At 41.9% G+C, this 19,044-nt stretch overlaps 1 protein-coding gene across 1 annotated transcript in view; it reads left to right on the top strand.

Moving 5' to 3' along the window:
* The window catches only part of RHOJ (ras homolog family member J), a 99,956-nt gene extending 81,322 nt beyond the window's left edge, over positions 1 to 18,634 (top strand). Inside the window, exons 2-5 of the mRNA XM_060754205.2 lie at positions 8,641 to 8,699; positions 15,254 to 15,418; positions 17,516 to 17,611; positions 17,753 to 18,634. Coding sequence (XP_060610188.1) covers positions 8,641 to 8,699; positions 15,254 to 15,418; positions 17,516 to 17,611; positions 17,753 to 17,902 — 470 coding nt within the window. The 3' untranslated portion in view covers positions 17,903 to 18,634. The remainder of the gene's footprint in view (positions 1 to 8,640; positions 8,700 to 15,253; positions 15,419 to 17,515; positions 17,612 to 17,752) is intronic.
* Positions 18,635 to 19,044: the final 410 nt, after the last annotated feature.

Genomic DNA, 19,044 nt, shown 5'->3' with positions numbered 1-19,044 from the left:
ATTAATGCTCTCATTGGCACCGGGATTGTGGCGCAGCTGGCTGAGTGTCAGCTGCATTAAGATCACTCTGACTAAAAGGTCATGAGTTCGAAGCCAGCCCGGGCTGGAATGGGTGTCCAGCCATTGTGTAGCCCGTTGTCGACCTTTGCAACCCGAAAGACAGTTGCATCTGTCAAGTAGGAAAATAAGGTACCACCTTGTGTGGGAGGCTAAATTTAACTAATTTATGAGGCCATAAAGAAAGAAGACTCTGGGGAATGTGGAATGCGGAAGAACTTCATCGGTGTCATTGATGGATGATGAAAAGCAGCAGCTCCCCTGGCGGCCAGAAAAAAGTTAAATAGCCTCGGTGTATTTGTGTGTTAAATGTTGTTTGTCAAACTGGCATTGAATGTTTGCCATATATGTGTTTACTGTAATCCGCCCTGAGTCCCCTGCGGGGTGAGAAGGGCGGAATATAAGAACTGTGAATAAATAAATAAATTGTCTACCACAGCTTCCCATCCTGATTCACACGAAGGTGATTAAAATCATTGTTTCATCTCATCAAGGAAGGGGAAGGAGAGATTTAAATCACCTATTTCAGTCAAATTTCTCCCAGATGCATCTTTAATATACTTCGTAGGAGCCCCCGGTGGCACAGTGGGTTAAACCCTTGTGCTGGCAAGGCTGAAGACCGACGGGTTGGAGGTTCGAATCCGGAAAGAGCGCAGATGAGCTCCCTCCATCAGCTCCAGCTCCCCATGCGGGGACATGAGATTTATTTATTTATTTATTTTGGGTGCTTTTACCCCGCCCTTCTCTACCCCCGAGGGAGGACTCAGGGCGGCTTACAAAAAAGGCACAATTCGATGCCTATACAAATTACACATAATATACAAAACCATAGTTAAAAGCAATTATCACAGTTAAAACAATCAACCAACCAGTACATAACACATCATATAAAACTATTCTCGTGCTCAGCGTTTCATCTTTCAGAGTTCCATAGTTCTAATCCATTAATCATTTCCTAATCATCAAAAGTTCTTTCTTTAACTGCCCGATTGTCCGAATGCCTGGTCCCAAATCCATGTTTTCAGTTTTTTTCCTAAAGGAAAGGAGCGATGTTGCAGATCTAATTTCCCCAGGGAGTGAATTCCACAGGCGGGGGGCCACCACCAAGAAAGCCCTGCTCCTCGTCCCCGCCAACCTCACTTCTGATAAAGGCGGAGTCGAGAGCAGGGCCTCCCTGGAAGATCTTAGACTCCGGAGTGGGACGTAGAGGGAGATACGTTCGGACAGATACACTGGGCCGGAACCATATAGGGTTTTGTAGGTCAAAACCAGCACTTTGAATTGTGCTCGGAACTGGATTGGCAGCCTCCCACAAGAATTGTAACACATCAAAACATCCAGGCATCCACTGGGCAACGTCCTTGTAGACAGCCAATTCTCTCACACCAGAAGCTACTTGCAGTTTCTCAAGTCGCTCCTGACACAAAAAATATACTTCCTGAACAAAAGTTGTAGATACTGCCATTAAACTATGTTGGATAAGCGAGACTCTACTGTAACATGGTATTATCCAACACAGTCTTCCTCCTGCTTGGATCTACACCTGTTTCAATACATTGAGATGTTTTGGTGCTAAATTCGTAAATACAGTAATTACTACATAATGTTACCATGTATTGAACTGCTTTTTCTGTCGATTTGTTGTAAAACATGATGTTTTGGTGCTTAATTTGTAAAATCATAATGTAATTTGCTGTTTAATAGGCTTTTCCTTAATCCCTCATTATCCAACATTTTCGGTTATCCAACGTTCTGCTGGCCCGTTTATGTTGGATAAGCGAGACTCTACTGTAATTTCAAAACAAATTAAATATTGGGTTGTTGTAGGTTTTTCCGGGCTATATGGCCATGTTCTGGAGGCAATTTTTCTCCTGACGTTTCGCCTGCATCTATGGCAAGCATCCTCAGAGGTAGTGAGGTCTATTGGAAGTAGGAAAAATGGGTTTATATATCTGTGAAATGACCCATAAACCAATTTTTCCTACTTCCAACAGACCTCACTACCTCTGAGGATGCTTGCCATAGAGGCAGGCGAAACGTCAGGAGAAAAATTGCCTCCAGAACATGGCCATATAGCCCGGAAAAACCTACAACAACCCAGTGATTCCGGCCATGAAAGCCTTCGACAATAAATTAAATATAATTATTTCTGCCACATACTGATGCTGTTTGGCCACTCACGCCCCAGTTTTCCTCGGTGAAATGTTGATGCGTATGCATTTTTAGTTTGTCCCTATCAGTCGGCCCAGTAACTAAAATACTGCTGAATGCTCAAAGCCACTTTTTGTCTCCGTCCTATATAGCCCTAATTCCCCTTGCACCATAACACCGAGGTCCAGCAATAGAATACAGACATATCTCTTGCATTGCTTAGAAGCATTCATTCACTCTATATGCATTGAAGATTTCCAGGGGCCATAATCGAGCGCAGATTCTTAAACTTTGTCCTCTGATGTGGTTCTTTGATAAAGGCTTTCAGATCTTTTCCTTCCTCCCAGTAGTGCGCCGGCTGAACTCCTGGCTCACTCCCTCTGCTGAGCTTTGGTTATTTAAGCTAATGAACTTTGTATCTGCTCTTCAACAGTAAAGTGTTTTTCCTTCTTTTGAAAACATACTGCAGTTCTTGCTATAATGACAAGTCTACTCATAAGCAGGTCAAAGATAATATTTAGAGGCCCTCTTCTATAAAAAGTCAGAGCGCAGCCATATACTGACTCAAACCATTGTTAACTCCAGCCATAATTTGCTTGGGCTGTAGAAAAGGTCCATTTTTAGCCCGACATAAAGATGATAGAATCATAGATTGATTGTTTTCTTTTCTACCATAAAGCTTGACTTCGGACATCCCTATGAATGAGTCATCCTACCATTAACTTTTCTTTTCAGGTCTTCTCTACTCAGATCTGTGGCCTCCTTGATTGAGTCTATCCATCTGAAATGCAGTTTTCCTCTTTTCCTACTACTTTCTAACTTTTCAAGCATTATTGTCCTTTCTGGAGAGTCCTCTCTTTTTACATGGAATGACCTAAGTATGACAGCCTCAGGACTTTATTGCACAAAGGTGGCAAATTTACATTTAAACCAGTGTTTCTCAACCTGGGGGTCGGGACCCCTGAGGGGGGGGTCATGAGGGGTTGTCAGGGGGGTCGCTAAAGACCATCATAAAATGCAATGTTTTCTGTTGGTCGTGGGGATTTTGTGTGGGAAATTTTGGCCCAATTCTATCATTGGTGGGGTTCAGAATGCTCTTTGATTGTAGGTGAACTATAAATCCCAGCAACTACAACTCCCAAATGTCAAGGTCTCTTTTCCCCTAACTCCACAAGTGTTCACATTTGGGCATATTTGGGTATTTGTGCCAAGTTTGGTCCATATCCATCATTGTTTGAGTCCACAGTGCTCTCTGGATGTAGGTGAACTACAACTCCAAAATTCAAGGACCCAGCAAACCAGGCAAGTAGCCAGTGGGGGGGCTAGGGGGGCTTCAGCCCCCCCCCCCCCGAAATTCTCATGGTGGTTCGCAAAAAGGCTTTACTGGTGCATTATTTAAACTGTTATGTTTATTCATATCATGATCTGATCACCATACTCAATATATCCCATATACATGAGGGTATTGGGGTAATGATACAAAAGGTTTGCTAGGCTAGACCCTCTTTCACTCAGACTCAGCCCCCCCCCCCCGAAAATCAGCCCCCCCGAACCCCCTCTGAAAAAAATTCAGCCCCCCCCCCCCCCCAAAATGAAATCCTGGCTACGGGCCTGCAGCAAACCCTTCCAGTATTTTCTGTTGGTCATGGAAGTTCTGTGTGCCAAGTTTGGTTTAATTCCATTGTTGGTAGAGTTCAGAATGCTCTTTGATTGAACTATAAATCCAAGCAACTACAACTCCCAAATGACAAAATCAATCCCCCCCCCCCCCCCCCAACCTCAGCAGTATTTAAATTTGGGCGTAAGTGGTATTTGTGCCAAATTTGGTCCAGTGAATGAAAATACATCGTGCATATTGGATATTTACAATTCATAACAGTAGCAAAATTACAGTTACAAAGTAGCAACTAAAATAATTTTATGATTGGGGGGTCACCACAACATGAGGAACTGTATTAAGGGGTCACGGAATTAGGAAGGTTCAGAACCACTGATTTAAACAGATGACAGTCCCTATCACACAAAGCCAAGCAGAATCAGTTGCCAGTTTGTCTCCTCCCCACAATAGTCCTGTTCTTGGCTGTTGCTTATTTGTTCAGTTGCTTCTGACTCTTCGTGACCTCATTGACCAGCCCACACCAGAGCTCCCTGTCAGTCATCACCACCCCCAGCTCCTTCAAGGTCAAGCCAGTCACTTCAAAGACACCATCCATCTATCTTGCCCTTGGTCGGCCCCTCTACCTTTTTCCTTCATTTTCCCCAACATCATTATCTTCTCCAAGCTTTCCTGTCTTCTCATTATGTGGCCAAAGTACTTCATCTTTGCTTCTAATCTCCTTCCCTCCAATGAGCTTTATTTCCTGGAGTATGGACTGGTTTGAGCTTCTTGCGGTCCAAGGCAGAATTTTCCTCCAGCACCACAATTCAAAAGTGTCTATTTTCTTTCACTCAGCCTTCCTTATGGTCCAGCTTTTGCATCCATAGGTTACTATGCTATTTCTCCTGCTGTTGATGGGGAAATTCATCACTAGCTCCATATTGCACTACATTTCTGACATTTACTTTGTGCAGTGGAGCCAATCTTGTTTGTGCCAATATGTCAGTAATAAAATAATGCCAGGATGGAATTACCCTTCCTTTCCATTCTGCCCCATTCTCCCTCACTGTAATTCATGGATTAATTTTTGGTCACCTAACCACTGGAATGGCAAACTTACATTTAGGTTTGTTTTTTTAAAAAAATGGAGAAGCAGAACTGCCAATGAATCTTACAAAAAGTATGGCTTTGAAACCACAGATAAGTGTCACAATTGCATTATGAATGCAGAAGTGCAATAGTGAATCAACTTCTCATCTCACAGGATGGTAGAACATCCAGGCGTTCCCCTTGGCAATGTTCTTGTGGACAGCCAATTCTCTCACACCAGAAGCAATTTACAGTTTCTCAAGTCACTTCTGATGCACCCCTCTCTGCCAAAAAAAAAAAAATCACAGTAAATTGCCACAATCCTTGAATGTCATGAGATAGCTGCTTCATGCTATAAAGTCCTCAGTTTAGTCATCTTGGGTTCTTTTGTTTGTATTTTTAGAGCTTGCACACACCTCTTCTCCAGCACCACATCTCAAATCCATTTATTTTCTTCTTATCAGCTTGATTCACTGTCCAGCTTTCCCAACATACATAGAAATCTGATTTTAGTATTTGATATATATCTTTACACTTCAGGATCTTGTCTAGTTTCTTCGTAGCTACACTTACAAATTCTAGACTTCTGATTGTTGCCTGCAGTCTCCATTCTGATTAATCACTGAGCCATATTTTGCACTATTTCAATACCTTCATCCTCTACATCAAGGATTTGTTAATCATCTGTGGTTATTATTTTGTTTTCTTAATATCCATTTTTAACCTGAAACTAGGGTTGCCAGTGCAGGATTATCCTAGGATTTGATGTTTCCGGGATGTTTTGTCACCCTCTCAACATCAAATATGGACTTGAATGTGAATGAGAGACTAGAACTCATCTAATTCTCTACTGCTCTCAAGGGAGGAAGAGGAGACCACAAACAATATATATTGTTGGAAGACATCAACATATAAGACAGTACCCTTCCTCTGTCCCATGCAATTGTTCTTACTTCTACATCCTCTCACATCAAGACCATAGATTCTGATGCAAGGATGAAGATATTAAAACTGTCATCTCTTGGAACGGAAGAAAAGGAAGGGAAATAAATGTTCACCGGTACCAACCCAGACATAACCCAAACATACTCTGTGGGGAAGAGGCACTAAGCAGCTCCAGACTTTTGAAAACTAATGTGCACACAGCAGGGTCTATTCCTGATCTGTGTGAGCCTCCTTTGATCTCTTTGTACTCAAGAGCAATAGGTTGTGAACCTCATCTTTGCCCAGTGATGGGATATCAAAAGGCAGACTATGATGCAACTTACTTGGTGTCAGAGGTCAGCTTTGCTAAAGGAAATGCTTTCTGTCTCCCTTGAAGGTGTCCTAAGACCTGTGGAACAACAAAGTGAATGGTCCTGCAAGAACAATGTGCCAAAAACAATCCCAACCAAAGTGTATGAACCTTTATCAAACTCCCATCTAGAGTTTTCCCATTCACAAGATCCTATATCCCTTCAATGTACCATAAATATCCTGAGTGAGCTTGAATTACATAAGCCCTGAACCCAGTGACAGCATGCCTTAGGGTCACCATAAGTTGGAAATGACTTGGAGGGTCACAACAATAACAAGTAGTGAATACTAGTATAGCGGGATGAATGTGGATCAAAGTTTAAAAGCAATGCTTTTGGGTTTGGCACAAGTCTGCCCACACGAAGCAGGTGAACATAGCATTGAACAAAACATGCAGAATAATCACAGGATGTCTGAAATCTACACCAGTTGATGAACTATACAAACTAGTTGGCATTGCACTACCCCCACCACCACCCCCTACCCTGATGTGTGACAGGAAGTTGCTGCAACCTGTGAGAGAAATAAGATTGAAGACTGTGAAAGCCACAAACTTCATAGCTATCAGCCTCCTCCCAGTAGACTCAAATCAAGGAAAATCTTCATGAGAACCTCCACTCCTCTTAACATTTTCCCAGCAACAGCAAGAGTATCCCTCTTGGCAGCTAAACCAGACAATTCCAATTGGATGGCCCCCCGCGAGGGTCTTCCTCTAGGGGCAAACCAAGAATGGGCAACTTGGGAGTCCCTGAACAGACTCAGAAGTGGAGTGGGCAGATCAAAAGACAACCTGGCAAAATGGAACCCTCCACCTTGTGCCAATTCCGCATCTGTATGCTTGTCCGCAATGCCCTGCCTCATGTACAGAGAAAGAGTCAAAAATATAACCTTTTCTGTTCCATAAAACTATTCTAGATTAATAGATAAGAGTTGGTACAAACTCAACCAATGGGGATTGATGTCTCTCTCCAACATCTATATAAATAAAATTGTTACTGTGCTTTTACTTAAGAGTTGTTTGAGGCTACAGACAAAAGACATTTAGCTGCTTGTGCTCCTTCTATTTTTATCAGTTTTATACTAATTTATGCAATGCTTTTGATACGAAATAAATAAATGTGGATTAATGGTCAATATGCACGGCTGACCAGCTATTGTGCAATTTTGCTTGTGAAAACACAGTGCATCTAAGTGTGTACTTTAAAAGAGCTACGAACATCCATATGCAACTCTTTTCACAACTTTATCAATGGAATACAATCACCACACATTGTTAAAAATATACTCTACATGTTTATTACTATGACTCATACCTGCAAATAGGATGCCAGCCATTTAACCAATGGTCCTGAGTCTGACCATTGTCCTGACCAATCCAGTGATTTTTGAATTTTTGCAAATTTAGAACAAAATGGAAGGAAATATTAATCCGTCCCACCTTTTCCCTCCATCTGACATCACCTTTGCCTGGTTCACTTCTCTGCCTAGTTTTTCTTCTCTCTGTAATATTTAGGGATCTGTCTAGTAGGCATGCATCAGCTTCATGTTACTCATAAAACTCCAAGAACACTGAGACTGCCATATAAATAAACGACAGGAACTCTAATGACTAATCATTGGGTATCCCCGTTGCTCTCTGCCACAATGGAGATATGATAATGAACATTAGTTTTGTTGCCTGTAAGAAAAATTGCTCATACTCATGGCTAATCAGGGGCCATTAAACATGGTAGTTTAATGAAATTCCAATTTCACAGGCAATATTATTCATGTTAATTTCAATGTCTGGGCTGTGGCCAAGATCCTCCTCTAAGTTTGTATAGCATACATTTCCAAAGTTCGATATTAGCTGTACTATGCAGTCATTACACAAGTGAACCAGGATGGCAAATGTGGAGGTGAACACATAATCAAATGCACACTCACATCATATGTCTACACATCAATGTGTGGTCTGAAATGTTGAAGACAAGCCCATGCTCAGCGGCTCCACATCTGCAACTCAGCTTCTGCAATTTTGAACCGAATGCTAAACTGCAACACTCCAGACTGCAACGTTTTAATGCAATACACAGATGTAGTTCTTAATATCAGAGCCTGCGGAAAAATGAATCACAAAGATCTTCCTCTGAAGCATCAGAATAACAATTCAAAACAAAAGGACACTGGACTAGAGAGATCCAAAATGACAAAACTAATATACTTACAGGGCTCCTTGAAGATATCCTTGAGGACTAAAACTTCCAGAATCCCTCAACCAACATGATTATGGGATTTTTAAAAAAAATCTTTATAATATACCCCTTTTAATATGATGTAATCTGATGGTTAATTAATTTGCAATTAAAAATAACGTTTGGTATGTTTTTCTTTATGGTATATATGGGATTTCTTTGATTCCTCTCTCCTTTTTTCCCTTACCACTTTTGTCTTTCTTTCTTTTTTTACAGTAACAGTAACTGTTGGTGGCCAGCAGCATTTGCTTGGACTTTATGACACTGCAGGACAGGTAAAATATCTTCATTTTATTTCCATGTTTATTTCCACTATATTTCTTTCCATACAAGTTACTGTGCTTTTACTTAAGAGTCAAAAATATAACCTTTTCCTTTCCATAAAACTATTCTAGATTAATAGATAAGCATTGGTACAAACTCACCCAATGGGGACTGATGTCTCTCTCCAACATCTATATAAATAAAAATATAATCTTTAGGTTCTTGTAAGTTTTTTCGGGCTATAGGGCCATGTTCTAGAGGCATTTATCCTGACGTTTCGCCTGCATCTATGGCAAGCTTCCTCAGAGGTAGCGAGGTCTGTTGGAAATAGGAAAATGGGTTTATATATCTGTGGAATGACTGGGGTGGGGCAAAGAGCTCTCTGCTGAAGCTAGGTGTGAATGTTTCAGCTCTAAAATTGCAACAGCAAAACAGCAGAGAGGAAACAACCAGGCACATCTTAACACCTCTCAACAGAACATTTTCCCAGGCTCAGCCAGGCCTTCAAATGCTAATGAAGGTGGTCAGCTGAAACATCCACACCTAGCTTCAGCAGAGAGCTCTTTGCCCCACCCCAGTCATTCCACAGAACCTACAAGAACCTAGTGATTCCAGCCATGAAAGCCTTCGACAATATAATCTTTGTTTGTGGGATTAACATAACTCAAAAACCACTGGATGAATTGACACCAAATTTGGACACAATACACGTATCAGGCCATCGAGTAGCCATCACTCATAAACACACTGAAAAACACAACAGAAGGGACTTAAAAAGCCAAAAAAACCAAAAATTACATTAAAACACATGCACAAAACCACATATATATACACAAACACACATATACACATATACCAAAATATACACGCACACATATATACACACAAAGCACATATACACAGACTGAGCCACAGCAATGCATGGCAGGGGACAGCTAGCATATAAATAAAAATGTAATGTTCATTTGTGGGATTAACATAACTTAACTCAAAAACCACTGGACAAATTTACACCAAGTTTGGACACAATACACCTATCAGGCCAACAAGTGACCATCACTCATAAACACACTGAAAAACACAGCAGAAAAGACTTAAAAAGCAAAAAAAATATTAAAAATACATTGCAACACATGCACAAAACCACATATATGCACATATGCACAAATATATACACACACATATACATATATACACACACACAAAACACATATACACAGACTGGCCTACATCAATGCGTGGCAGAGAACGGCTAGTCTATATAAATAAAAATACAATGTTTGTTTGTGGGATTAACATAACTCAAAAACCGCTACACAAATTGACACCAAATTTGGACACAATACATGTATCAGGCCATGGAGTGAGCATCACTCATAAAAACACTGAAAAACATAGCAAAAGAGACTTAAAAAGCCAAAAAACAAAATATACAATACAATGCATGCGCAAAATCATATATATTTACGCAAAGACCCATATGTACACATCTACACAAATATATATATACACACAAAACACATCTGCACAAATATATACACACACAAAACACATCTACACAGACTGGGCCACAGCAACACGTGGCAGGGGACAGCTAGTCAGTAATAAATAATAGTATAATAAAACTTTATTTATATACCGCTCTATCTCCCCAAGGGTATGGGGGGCCAGGGGAATGGGTAAGGTGCCATAATCGACCACCAGCAATAGTATTAGTGGGCCTGTGGTTGCTAATTTCCAGGGTCTATTGGAGGACTGCCCAGGAGAATAGGTGGGAGGTGCAAGACCAGATTCTAGCAGTGTCCAGGAGCTGGGCTAGTACTAATCATTCTCAAAGGCCTGGTGAAACCACCAAGTCTTTAAGCTTTTACCAAAAGAGGGGAGGGGTGGTGCCTGTCTTGTTTCCCTTGGAAGAACGTTCCAGAAGCTCTTCCAAGGGGCCATCATCTAGAAGGCCTCCTCTCTCATCCCCACCGACCGTGCTTAGGCCCGTTGCAAACTAGGTTCCTGCTGGAGAAAACCTTGCTAGCAAGTCCCTGACGTCATGAGCCTGTGCCTCTCTCCCCGCCCCTTTCTCCACCCCTTTCTCTTTGCGAGCGTGGTTTTTCCTTTGCTAGGGCAGCATTGCCCGCATTTTCTCTCAGTTGAATTCTGCCAACTGAGAGAAAATGCGGGCAGTGCTGCCCTAGCAAAGGAAAAACCACGCTCGCATGGAGAAAGGGGCGGAGAAAGGGGCGGGGAGAGAGGCGGAGTCTCGTGACGTCAGGGACATGCTAGCAAGGTTTCTCTCGCAGGAACAGAGTTTGCGACGGGTCATATGATGGTTGGTGAAGAAGAGTCTACCCAGAGAATCTTAGAGTTCATGCTGGTTCATAAGAGATGTGATCGCAAAGATAGTAAGGCATCAAATCCACTTCAAGCTTCAGTCTGAACTTTAATCAAGCTGTCCAAATTGCTGCACCAGTTGCAGGGATATGCCATCTAGGACACTAAGATCTTCTGGGGAGACCCTGCTCTCGGTCCCACCTTCCTCACAGATGCATTTGGTGGGGATGAGAAACAGGGCCTTCTCAATAGTGCCCCCTTGGCTGTGGAACACCTTTCCCAGGGATATAAGATCGGGCCCCTCCCTTCTGACTTTTCGAAGAAAGGCTAAAACCTGGCTTTTTGAGCCGGCCTTTACCAATCCAGCATAATTATACAAAATCAGGGGGAAATCTGACAATGCAAATGTTGCAAGACAGATCCCTTAAATATTTTGCTAAATATTTTAAACAGTATTTTAGGAATGTTTTATTTGTTGAGGCATCAAATGTTACCGACTGTGAACCATCCTGAGTCACCTTCAGGCTGAGAAGGGCGGTATACAAACATGATAAATAAATAAATATATTTCAGCGCCCTAGACATATCCTTGAAAGTGTGGGTTAACACTCAGAGCTGATTTACCACTTTTCTTAGAACCATTGCTGGATGTCTCATTTTTCTTTCAAAGGATATATGAATTTCTCCACAATTCCTTTGGGATGTTACAGGGTCCAGTTGGCATTGAATGCCAAGTAAGGTTACCCGGCATGTGTCCATAAAGATAATTCTCGCAGAGTCTTCATTTGACAAGTTGCGTCCCAGCTTTGTTTTCAACATTCTTGAATCTGGTGCCCTCTAGATGAGTTTGGCAGCAACTGAACCCATCTAATGGAAATCTCCACAAGAAAGAAAAATATACTGTAAGAGGCGTTTAAATGCCTTGTGTCAGTTTTTTCTGAAATCTCCATCCTTTAACATATGTCTCTCAGACAGCTTTGGGCTTTTACACTTTGGCTGACTCTGCTTATGACCTGGACAGCTGAGTGGTTTGTTCCTAATAGACCTTGACTAGACATCTGGTAGGACGCATCCTACATGATAAGACTATAGATGCTCATTCTGTTATCTATGGAGCAGAAGTTGTTTCGAATCAAGGTAATGTAGTAGTTTGAATCCCTGCTTGGCCATGGAAACTAAGCTTTGGACATGCTGCATGCTCTCAGCCTCAGAGTAAGGCAAGGGCAACCTCTTCTGAACAAATTATGCCAAGACAACCCCAGGACAGGTTCACCTTGGGGCAGTGTTTCTCAACCTGGGGGTCAAGACCCCTGGGGGGGGTCATGAGGGGGTGTCAGAGGGGTCTCCAGAGACCATCAGAAAACAATATTTTCTGTTGGCCTTAGGGGTTCTGTGTGGGAAGTTTGGCCCAGTTCTTTCGTTGATGGAGTTCAGAATGCTCTTTGATTGTAGGTGAACTATAAATCTCAGCAATTACAACTCCCAAATATCAAGGTCTATTTTCCCCAAATTCGACCAATGTTCACATTTGGGCATATTGAGTATACATGCCAAGTTTGATCCAGATCCATCATTGTTTGAGTCCCCAGTGCTGTCTGAATGTAGGTGAACTACAACTTCAAAACTCAAGGTCAATGCCCACCAGACCCTTCCAATCTCTTCTGTTGATCTGCGTGCCAAATTTGATTCAATTCCATCATTGGTGGAGTTCAGAATGCTCGTTGACTGTAGGTGAATGATAAATTCCAGCAACTGCAACTCCTAAATGACAAAATCAACCCCTCTCCACAACCTCACCAGTATTCAGATTTGGGCCCATCGGGCATTTCTGCCAAATTTGGTCCAGTGAATGAAAATACATCCTGCATATCAGATATTTACATTACGATTCATAACAGTAGCAGAATTCCAGCTAAGAAGTAGCAATGAAAATAATGTTATGGTTGGCAGTCACCACAATCTGAGGAACTGCATTAAGGGGTTGTAGCATTAGGAAGGTCGAGAAACACTGCCTTAGGGTCACCATAACTCAGAAATGACTTAAAGGCACACAACAATAATTATCTAATTATTATATATTTTAAATAATTAGATGAGTGCATCTGTCCAACACAAAACTGGTATAGTTTAGGAGCATAGGAAAATAGGTGATGAAAAATCCAGCCTGAAAAATTGCCAAATGAGAGCTCGGTGCAGGCCAACACAGCCAGCACAAGAGTGGTGCATAGTGGATACAACTTCTACAGAGTGATCCAGGACACAGCATGTTCCCTGGATCAGTACTGTGAACTTCTGGGAGTTGTAGTTTGACGAGGCACCAGCATCCTTTGGCAAGAGATCTAAAGGTCTTGTAAAGCGACATCTCCCAGGATTCCAAAAAATTGAGCCATGACAATGAAAGTGGTGCCAAACTGCATTAATTCTGCAGTGTAGGTGCATCCAATGACCTGAGGTGTCTCTACACTTGCCAGCTAGGGGTTCCAATAAAAGAACAGAGAGGCAGATGTGCTTGGTAGGAGTTATACCTTTCACAGTTGTTTTTTTTATTGCCTGTATATGTTGTTTGTCTTTTTTTTAATTATTTATTTATTTTGATACATCCCAACAATCAACAAAATTTTGCCATACAGGACTTATTTCAATATACATTACTCCAAAAGTGGTCTGTGTTAATAGACAAAATAGATGGAGACGATAGCTACCTTTCACAGTTGTATGATGTTGTATTATTTCCCTGCTAAAACAATACATTTGTTAAAGCCTTTCCCAAAACTATGGCTGTTTCTTAAACTCTGTAAGATACTCTTGCCTTTGGTAACACACTCCCATAGTCCACAGCCATTTGGTAATCTCACAGGTCTAGACGACACCAGGTTGGGGAAGGGTCCCCTTAGCAAGGTGCCCAAAACTGAGTCCCCTTCTACACTGTCATATAATCTAGATCAGGGGTCCTCAAGCTGAGGCCCGGGGGCCGGATGTGGCCCTCCAAGGTCATTTACCCAGCCCTCGCTCAGGGTCAACCTAAATCTGAAATGACTTGAAAGCACACAACAACAACAACAACAACAACAACAACAACAACAACAATCCTATCTCATCAGCCAAAAGTAGGCCTACACTTGCCACTGAAATAATAATAAGTTTATATTTGTTAAAGTTGTTCTTCATTTTAATTATTGGATTATTTTTAAGTGTCTTTTGCACTACAAATAAGATATGTGCAATGTACATAAGAATTAATTCATGTTTTTTTCAAATTATAATCCGGCTCTCCAACAGTTTGAGGAACTGTGACCTGGCCCTCTGTTTAAAATGTTTGTGGACCCCTGATCTAGATCATCAAAGCAGATCATTCAGATTATCTGCTTTAAATGGGATTATCTGAGTCTACACTGCCATATAATCAGGTTCAAAGCAGATAATCTGGACTGAGATGGCACTGTAGATGGGGCCTGAGAAAGAACCAAAACGTTGAAACAGAAACTGCAAACATACTGACTGTGTGATCATGCTTATTATGCAGGCATCTATTGCCACCTGGTGGTCCTTTTATGAGATTATGCTTTGCAACCGTTTTGGAATCTGATGGGCAGATGGTAGATTTGGGATCTATTCATAAAGTTCTAGATAATTCAACAGAGATTTCCAACAATATCCAGCTCCCGATTGCTTTCACAAAGTTTATTTCTGGGAAAAGCTATTTCTAGGATGCGGAACAGTGGCTTCAAACTACAAGAAAGGATATTCCATCTGAACATTCGGAAGAACTTCCTGACTGTGAGAGGTGTTCAGCAGTGGAACTCTCTGCCCCGGAGTGTGGTGGAGGCTCCTTCTTTGGAGGCTTTTAAAATAGAGACTGGATGGCCATCTGTCGGGGATGCTTTGAATGCGATTTTCCTGCTTCTTGGCAGAATGGGGTTAGACTGGATGGCCCATGAGGTCTCTTCCAACTCTTCTATGAACTGAATATGAATCTTCTGGCTGTCATGGCCGCTTTTCCAAGTGCTATCAAGAATTTAATTACATCAACAAAATCACAGAATCCTAGAACTGGAAGAGAGCTGAAGGGCCATCCAGCCCAACCCTCTGTCATACAGGAACACACAATCACAATTAATTCAACTGATTTTGGCTAGTGAGTGGTGCATACTCAAGAAAATCCAGGGATTAGGTTTTCTCTATGTGGTTCATTTTGCTGTTTCCCGTAAAGACGTAACTCATATGCTTTTTGCTTTGGCAGGAGGACTACAATCAACTAAGGCCCCTCTCCTACCCCAACACGGATGTGTTTTTGATCTGTTTCTCTGTGGTCAACCCTGCCTCGTATCACAATGTCCAGGAGGAATGGGTGCCAGAACTGAAAGGGTGCATGCCCCATGTGCCTTATGTTCTGATAGGAACTCAGGTAACTATGTGGGGAGTGGTGGGACATCAAAGGCGTCTGCAAACCAGAAGCTCACAACATGCTTGCATATCAACACTGTCAGCACTTTCAATGTCACAACTTTGTCAACCTCGCTTTAAGATCTCTGCAATAATTTTGGATGAATCTGGAGGGGAAATATTTGACTCCTGGTCTGCTTCCTGCCAGGGAGAATCCTTTGTTGGGTGGTGTTAGTTGGCCTTGATTGTTTCATGTCTGGAGTGTTGCAACAAAAGATTCCCCCAGGCAGGAAGCAGCCAGGCTTTGAAGCTGCAAGCCATTCAATTCTAATCAAGGTAGCCATTTGCAACATTCACACCTGCCTCAAACAGGCAGGAGTTCTTTCTCCCTTTCTGGACATTCCAAAGATATATAAACCTCACTCAGTTTCCAACAAATCTCATAACCTCTGAGGATGCCTGCCATAGATGTGGACAAAACGTCAGGAGAGCATGCTTCTGGAACATGGCCATACAGCCCGGAAAATTCACAGCAACCCAGTGATTCCAGCCATGAAAGCCTATGACATCAGAATTAATGGGAAACATGAGGAGAGAATGCTTCTAGAACATGGCCATATAGCCCAAAAAACCTAGAACAACCCAGAATTAATGCAGTTTGACACCACTTTGAGCTGTGACTCAAGGCTGCTGAATCCTGGAGTTTGTAGTTTAGTGAGGCACCAGATCTCTTAGGCAGAGAAGGCTAAAGACATTGTAAAATGATGTCCCTGACAATTCCATAGGATTAAACCATTACATTTTGAAGTGGTGTCAAGCTGCATTCATTCTATAGTGTAGACACACCCTGGGTGCTCTAAATTGATTTTTTTTTTTTTTAGAGTACATGGAAAAGAATATCAGCATCTAGATGTCTGTTGACTTTGGCATGCCACATGGCTGGCATTGTTTCCACCTCACCAATGAGACAAAAACAACTTTGCGTTTAAGTCTCAAGACATCTTGAGTTTTTAAAAAGATTTTAAATACAAGTGAGATAGATGGAGAAAAGCCCTACACCTCTGTGGGAAAAACATGAGGAAGAACTTCTTGACTGTGAGAGCTGTTCAGCAGTGGAACTCTCTGCCCCGGAGTGTGGTGGAGGCTCCTTCTTTGGAAGCTTTTAAACAGAGGCTGGATGGCCATCTGTCAGGGGTGATTTGAATGCAATATTCCTGCTTCTTGGCAGGGGGTTGGACTGGATGGCCCATGAGGTCTCTTCCAACTCTTTGATTCTATGATTCTATGTGAACAAGTCTTTCACTTCTTATTTATTTATTTATTTACTTTATTTATATACCGCTTTTCTCAGCCCTCAGGCGACTCAAAGCGGTGAACAACATCAATGCAAAACATCACGAGACAAGTATAGGGCAATTAAAAACAGTTGTAACATAAATCATTAAACATCCGTATAACAATCATTAGCACCTCAACAGTAAAATCAGAATCCAGTCTCATCATCCATTATTCCGTATTCCTATGTTCAATTACACTGTTTAATCAAATGCTTGTTCGAACAGCCAGGTCTTCACTTTCCTCCGAAACGCCAGCAGGGAGGGGGCCGATCTGATATCTGCAGGCAGGGCATTCCACAGCCGAGGGGCCACCACTGAGAAGGCCCTGTCTCTCGTCCCCTCCAAGCGCATCTGTGATGCAGGCGGGACAGAGAGCAGGGCCTTCCCAGATGATCTTAGTGTTCATAGGAGGAGATGCGTTCGGAGAGGTAAGTAGGGCCAGAACTGTTTAGGGTTTTATAGACTAACGCCAGCACTTTGAATTGTGCCCGGTAGCAAACTGGCAGCCAGTGGAGCTGGCGCAACAGAGGAGTAATATGCTCCCTGAGTGCCGCTCCTGTTAGCAACCTGGCTGCCAAATGCTGGACCATTTGAAGCTTCCAAGCAGTCTTCAAAGGCAACCCCACGTAGAGAGCGTTGCAGTAGTCTATACGGGATGTAACCAGAGCGTGGACTACCCTGGCCAAATCAGACTTCCCAAGGTATGGGCGCAGCTGGCACACAAGTTTTAACTGTGCAAATGCTCCCCTGGTCACTGTTGAAACCTGTCTGTTACTTTCTAGATTGATCTTCGAGACGATCCCAAAACGTTGGCTCGGTTGCTTTACATGAAAGAGAAGCCCCTGACTTATGAACATGGAATCAAATTGGCAAAAGAGGTATTGCTTTTCCAAAGTGGGATGTTTACAGCAATTGCACCAACTGATCCATTGATGATGGTGATGATGATGATGATGATGATGATGATGATGATGATGATGATTGTCTATCATACCCCTTTTTCTCTCCCTCTATTCAAGATAGGAGCCCAGTGCTACTTGGAGTGCTCAGCTTTGACCCAGAAAGGTCTGAAGGCAGTCTTCGATGAAGCCATTCTCACCATCTTTCATCCCAAGAAGAAGAAGAAACCTTGTGCCGGAGGCTGCAATGGCTGCTGTACAGTTGTATGACGACATTGGGATCAAAATGTAGGACTGTTTGAGGGTTTCAGTCAAAGCTTTCCCATCATTCCTTCCACATCTGTGACAGAGGGACACCTGTGACTCCTCTGAACCACAACCTCGTGGCCGTCTCGCCTCTTAACTTGCTTTCTTTTCCCTAACCTTTGCAGAACTGTACATGAAGGCAGGGACACAGGTCCATATTGTGACTATGTTGCCTGCTGAAGCCAGCTGACAAAAGGAAACCAGCTTGGTAAAACCCTCTGGCAAGTCAAGATCCATTGCAATGGACCAGAAAGGAAGACAAATCCAAAGATTCCAATCCTGCAACGGAGCCAAAATAAACTGGATTCCATGTTTGTTGCTTTCAGCAAGAAACAAAGTGATCAGTTGCAGTATAGCTATGCAATAATGGCTGAAGCTTAAAATATTTCAGCCGTCCTCGTCCAAATATGCAATAGGGACTGAATCGTAAAGCAGCTAAAGCAGATAAATTGACTATGTTATGATGTAGATGAATGTAGAACAGTTTGAATTTAGTCTTTACAGATGTTTCTTATTTTCAGAAAGTAGTTTTTTTTGGGGGGGGGGGGGAGCGGGTCCAATTCTCATTTACTGTATTTTGTCTTTTGTTTATATGTGAAGCATAATCCAAAGAAAAGCCATCAGAATGTAATGGCATTTTATTCTTCCACATGTGGGAATGCTTTTCTTACTAAATGAACAATGGAATTACTTACATTTTGCATTTGTGAAACTTATTTGGAATTATTCATCCGCATCTTGAATATGAAAGGGACTGCGCATATGCAGGATGTCCCACAAATGTCTTTAGCAAGTAATAGTAGCTGTGGTGATTATTTGGAGGCTAAGTGAATACATTTATATTGAAGTATAGATGTTATAGTAATGATTTTAATCAGAGTTACAGATTCCATCTTAAATTGCACTTTTAAGCCCCTTCCACACTGCCATGTAATCCAGATTATCAAAGCAGATAATCCACATTATTTGCTTTGAACTGGATTATATGAGTCCACTCTGCCATATAATCCAGTTCAAATCAGATTTATTTATTTTGTGTCAGAAGCATTGCATAGATAAATATAACACTAATAAAATAGGGGAAACACAAGTGGCTAAATACTTCT

The sequence above is a fragment of the Anolis sagrei genome, chromosome 1, assembly GCF_037176765.1.
Source record: "Anolis sagrei isolate rAnoSag1 chromosome 1, rAnoSag1.mat, whole genome shotgun sequence".
NCBI lineage: Eukaryota > Metazoa > Chordata > Lepidosauria > Squamata > Dactyloidae > Anolis > Anolis sagrei.
Note: the sequence above shows the minus strand (reverse complement) of the source record. Positions and strands in the feature narration are given on the sequence as shown.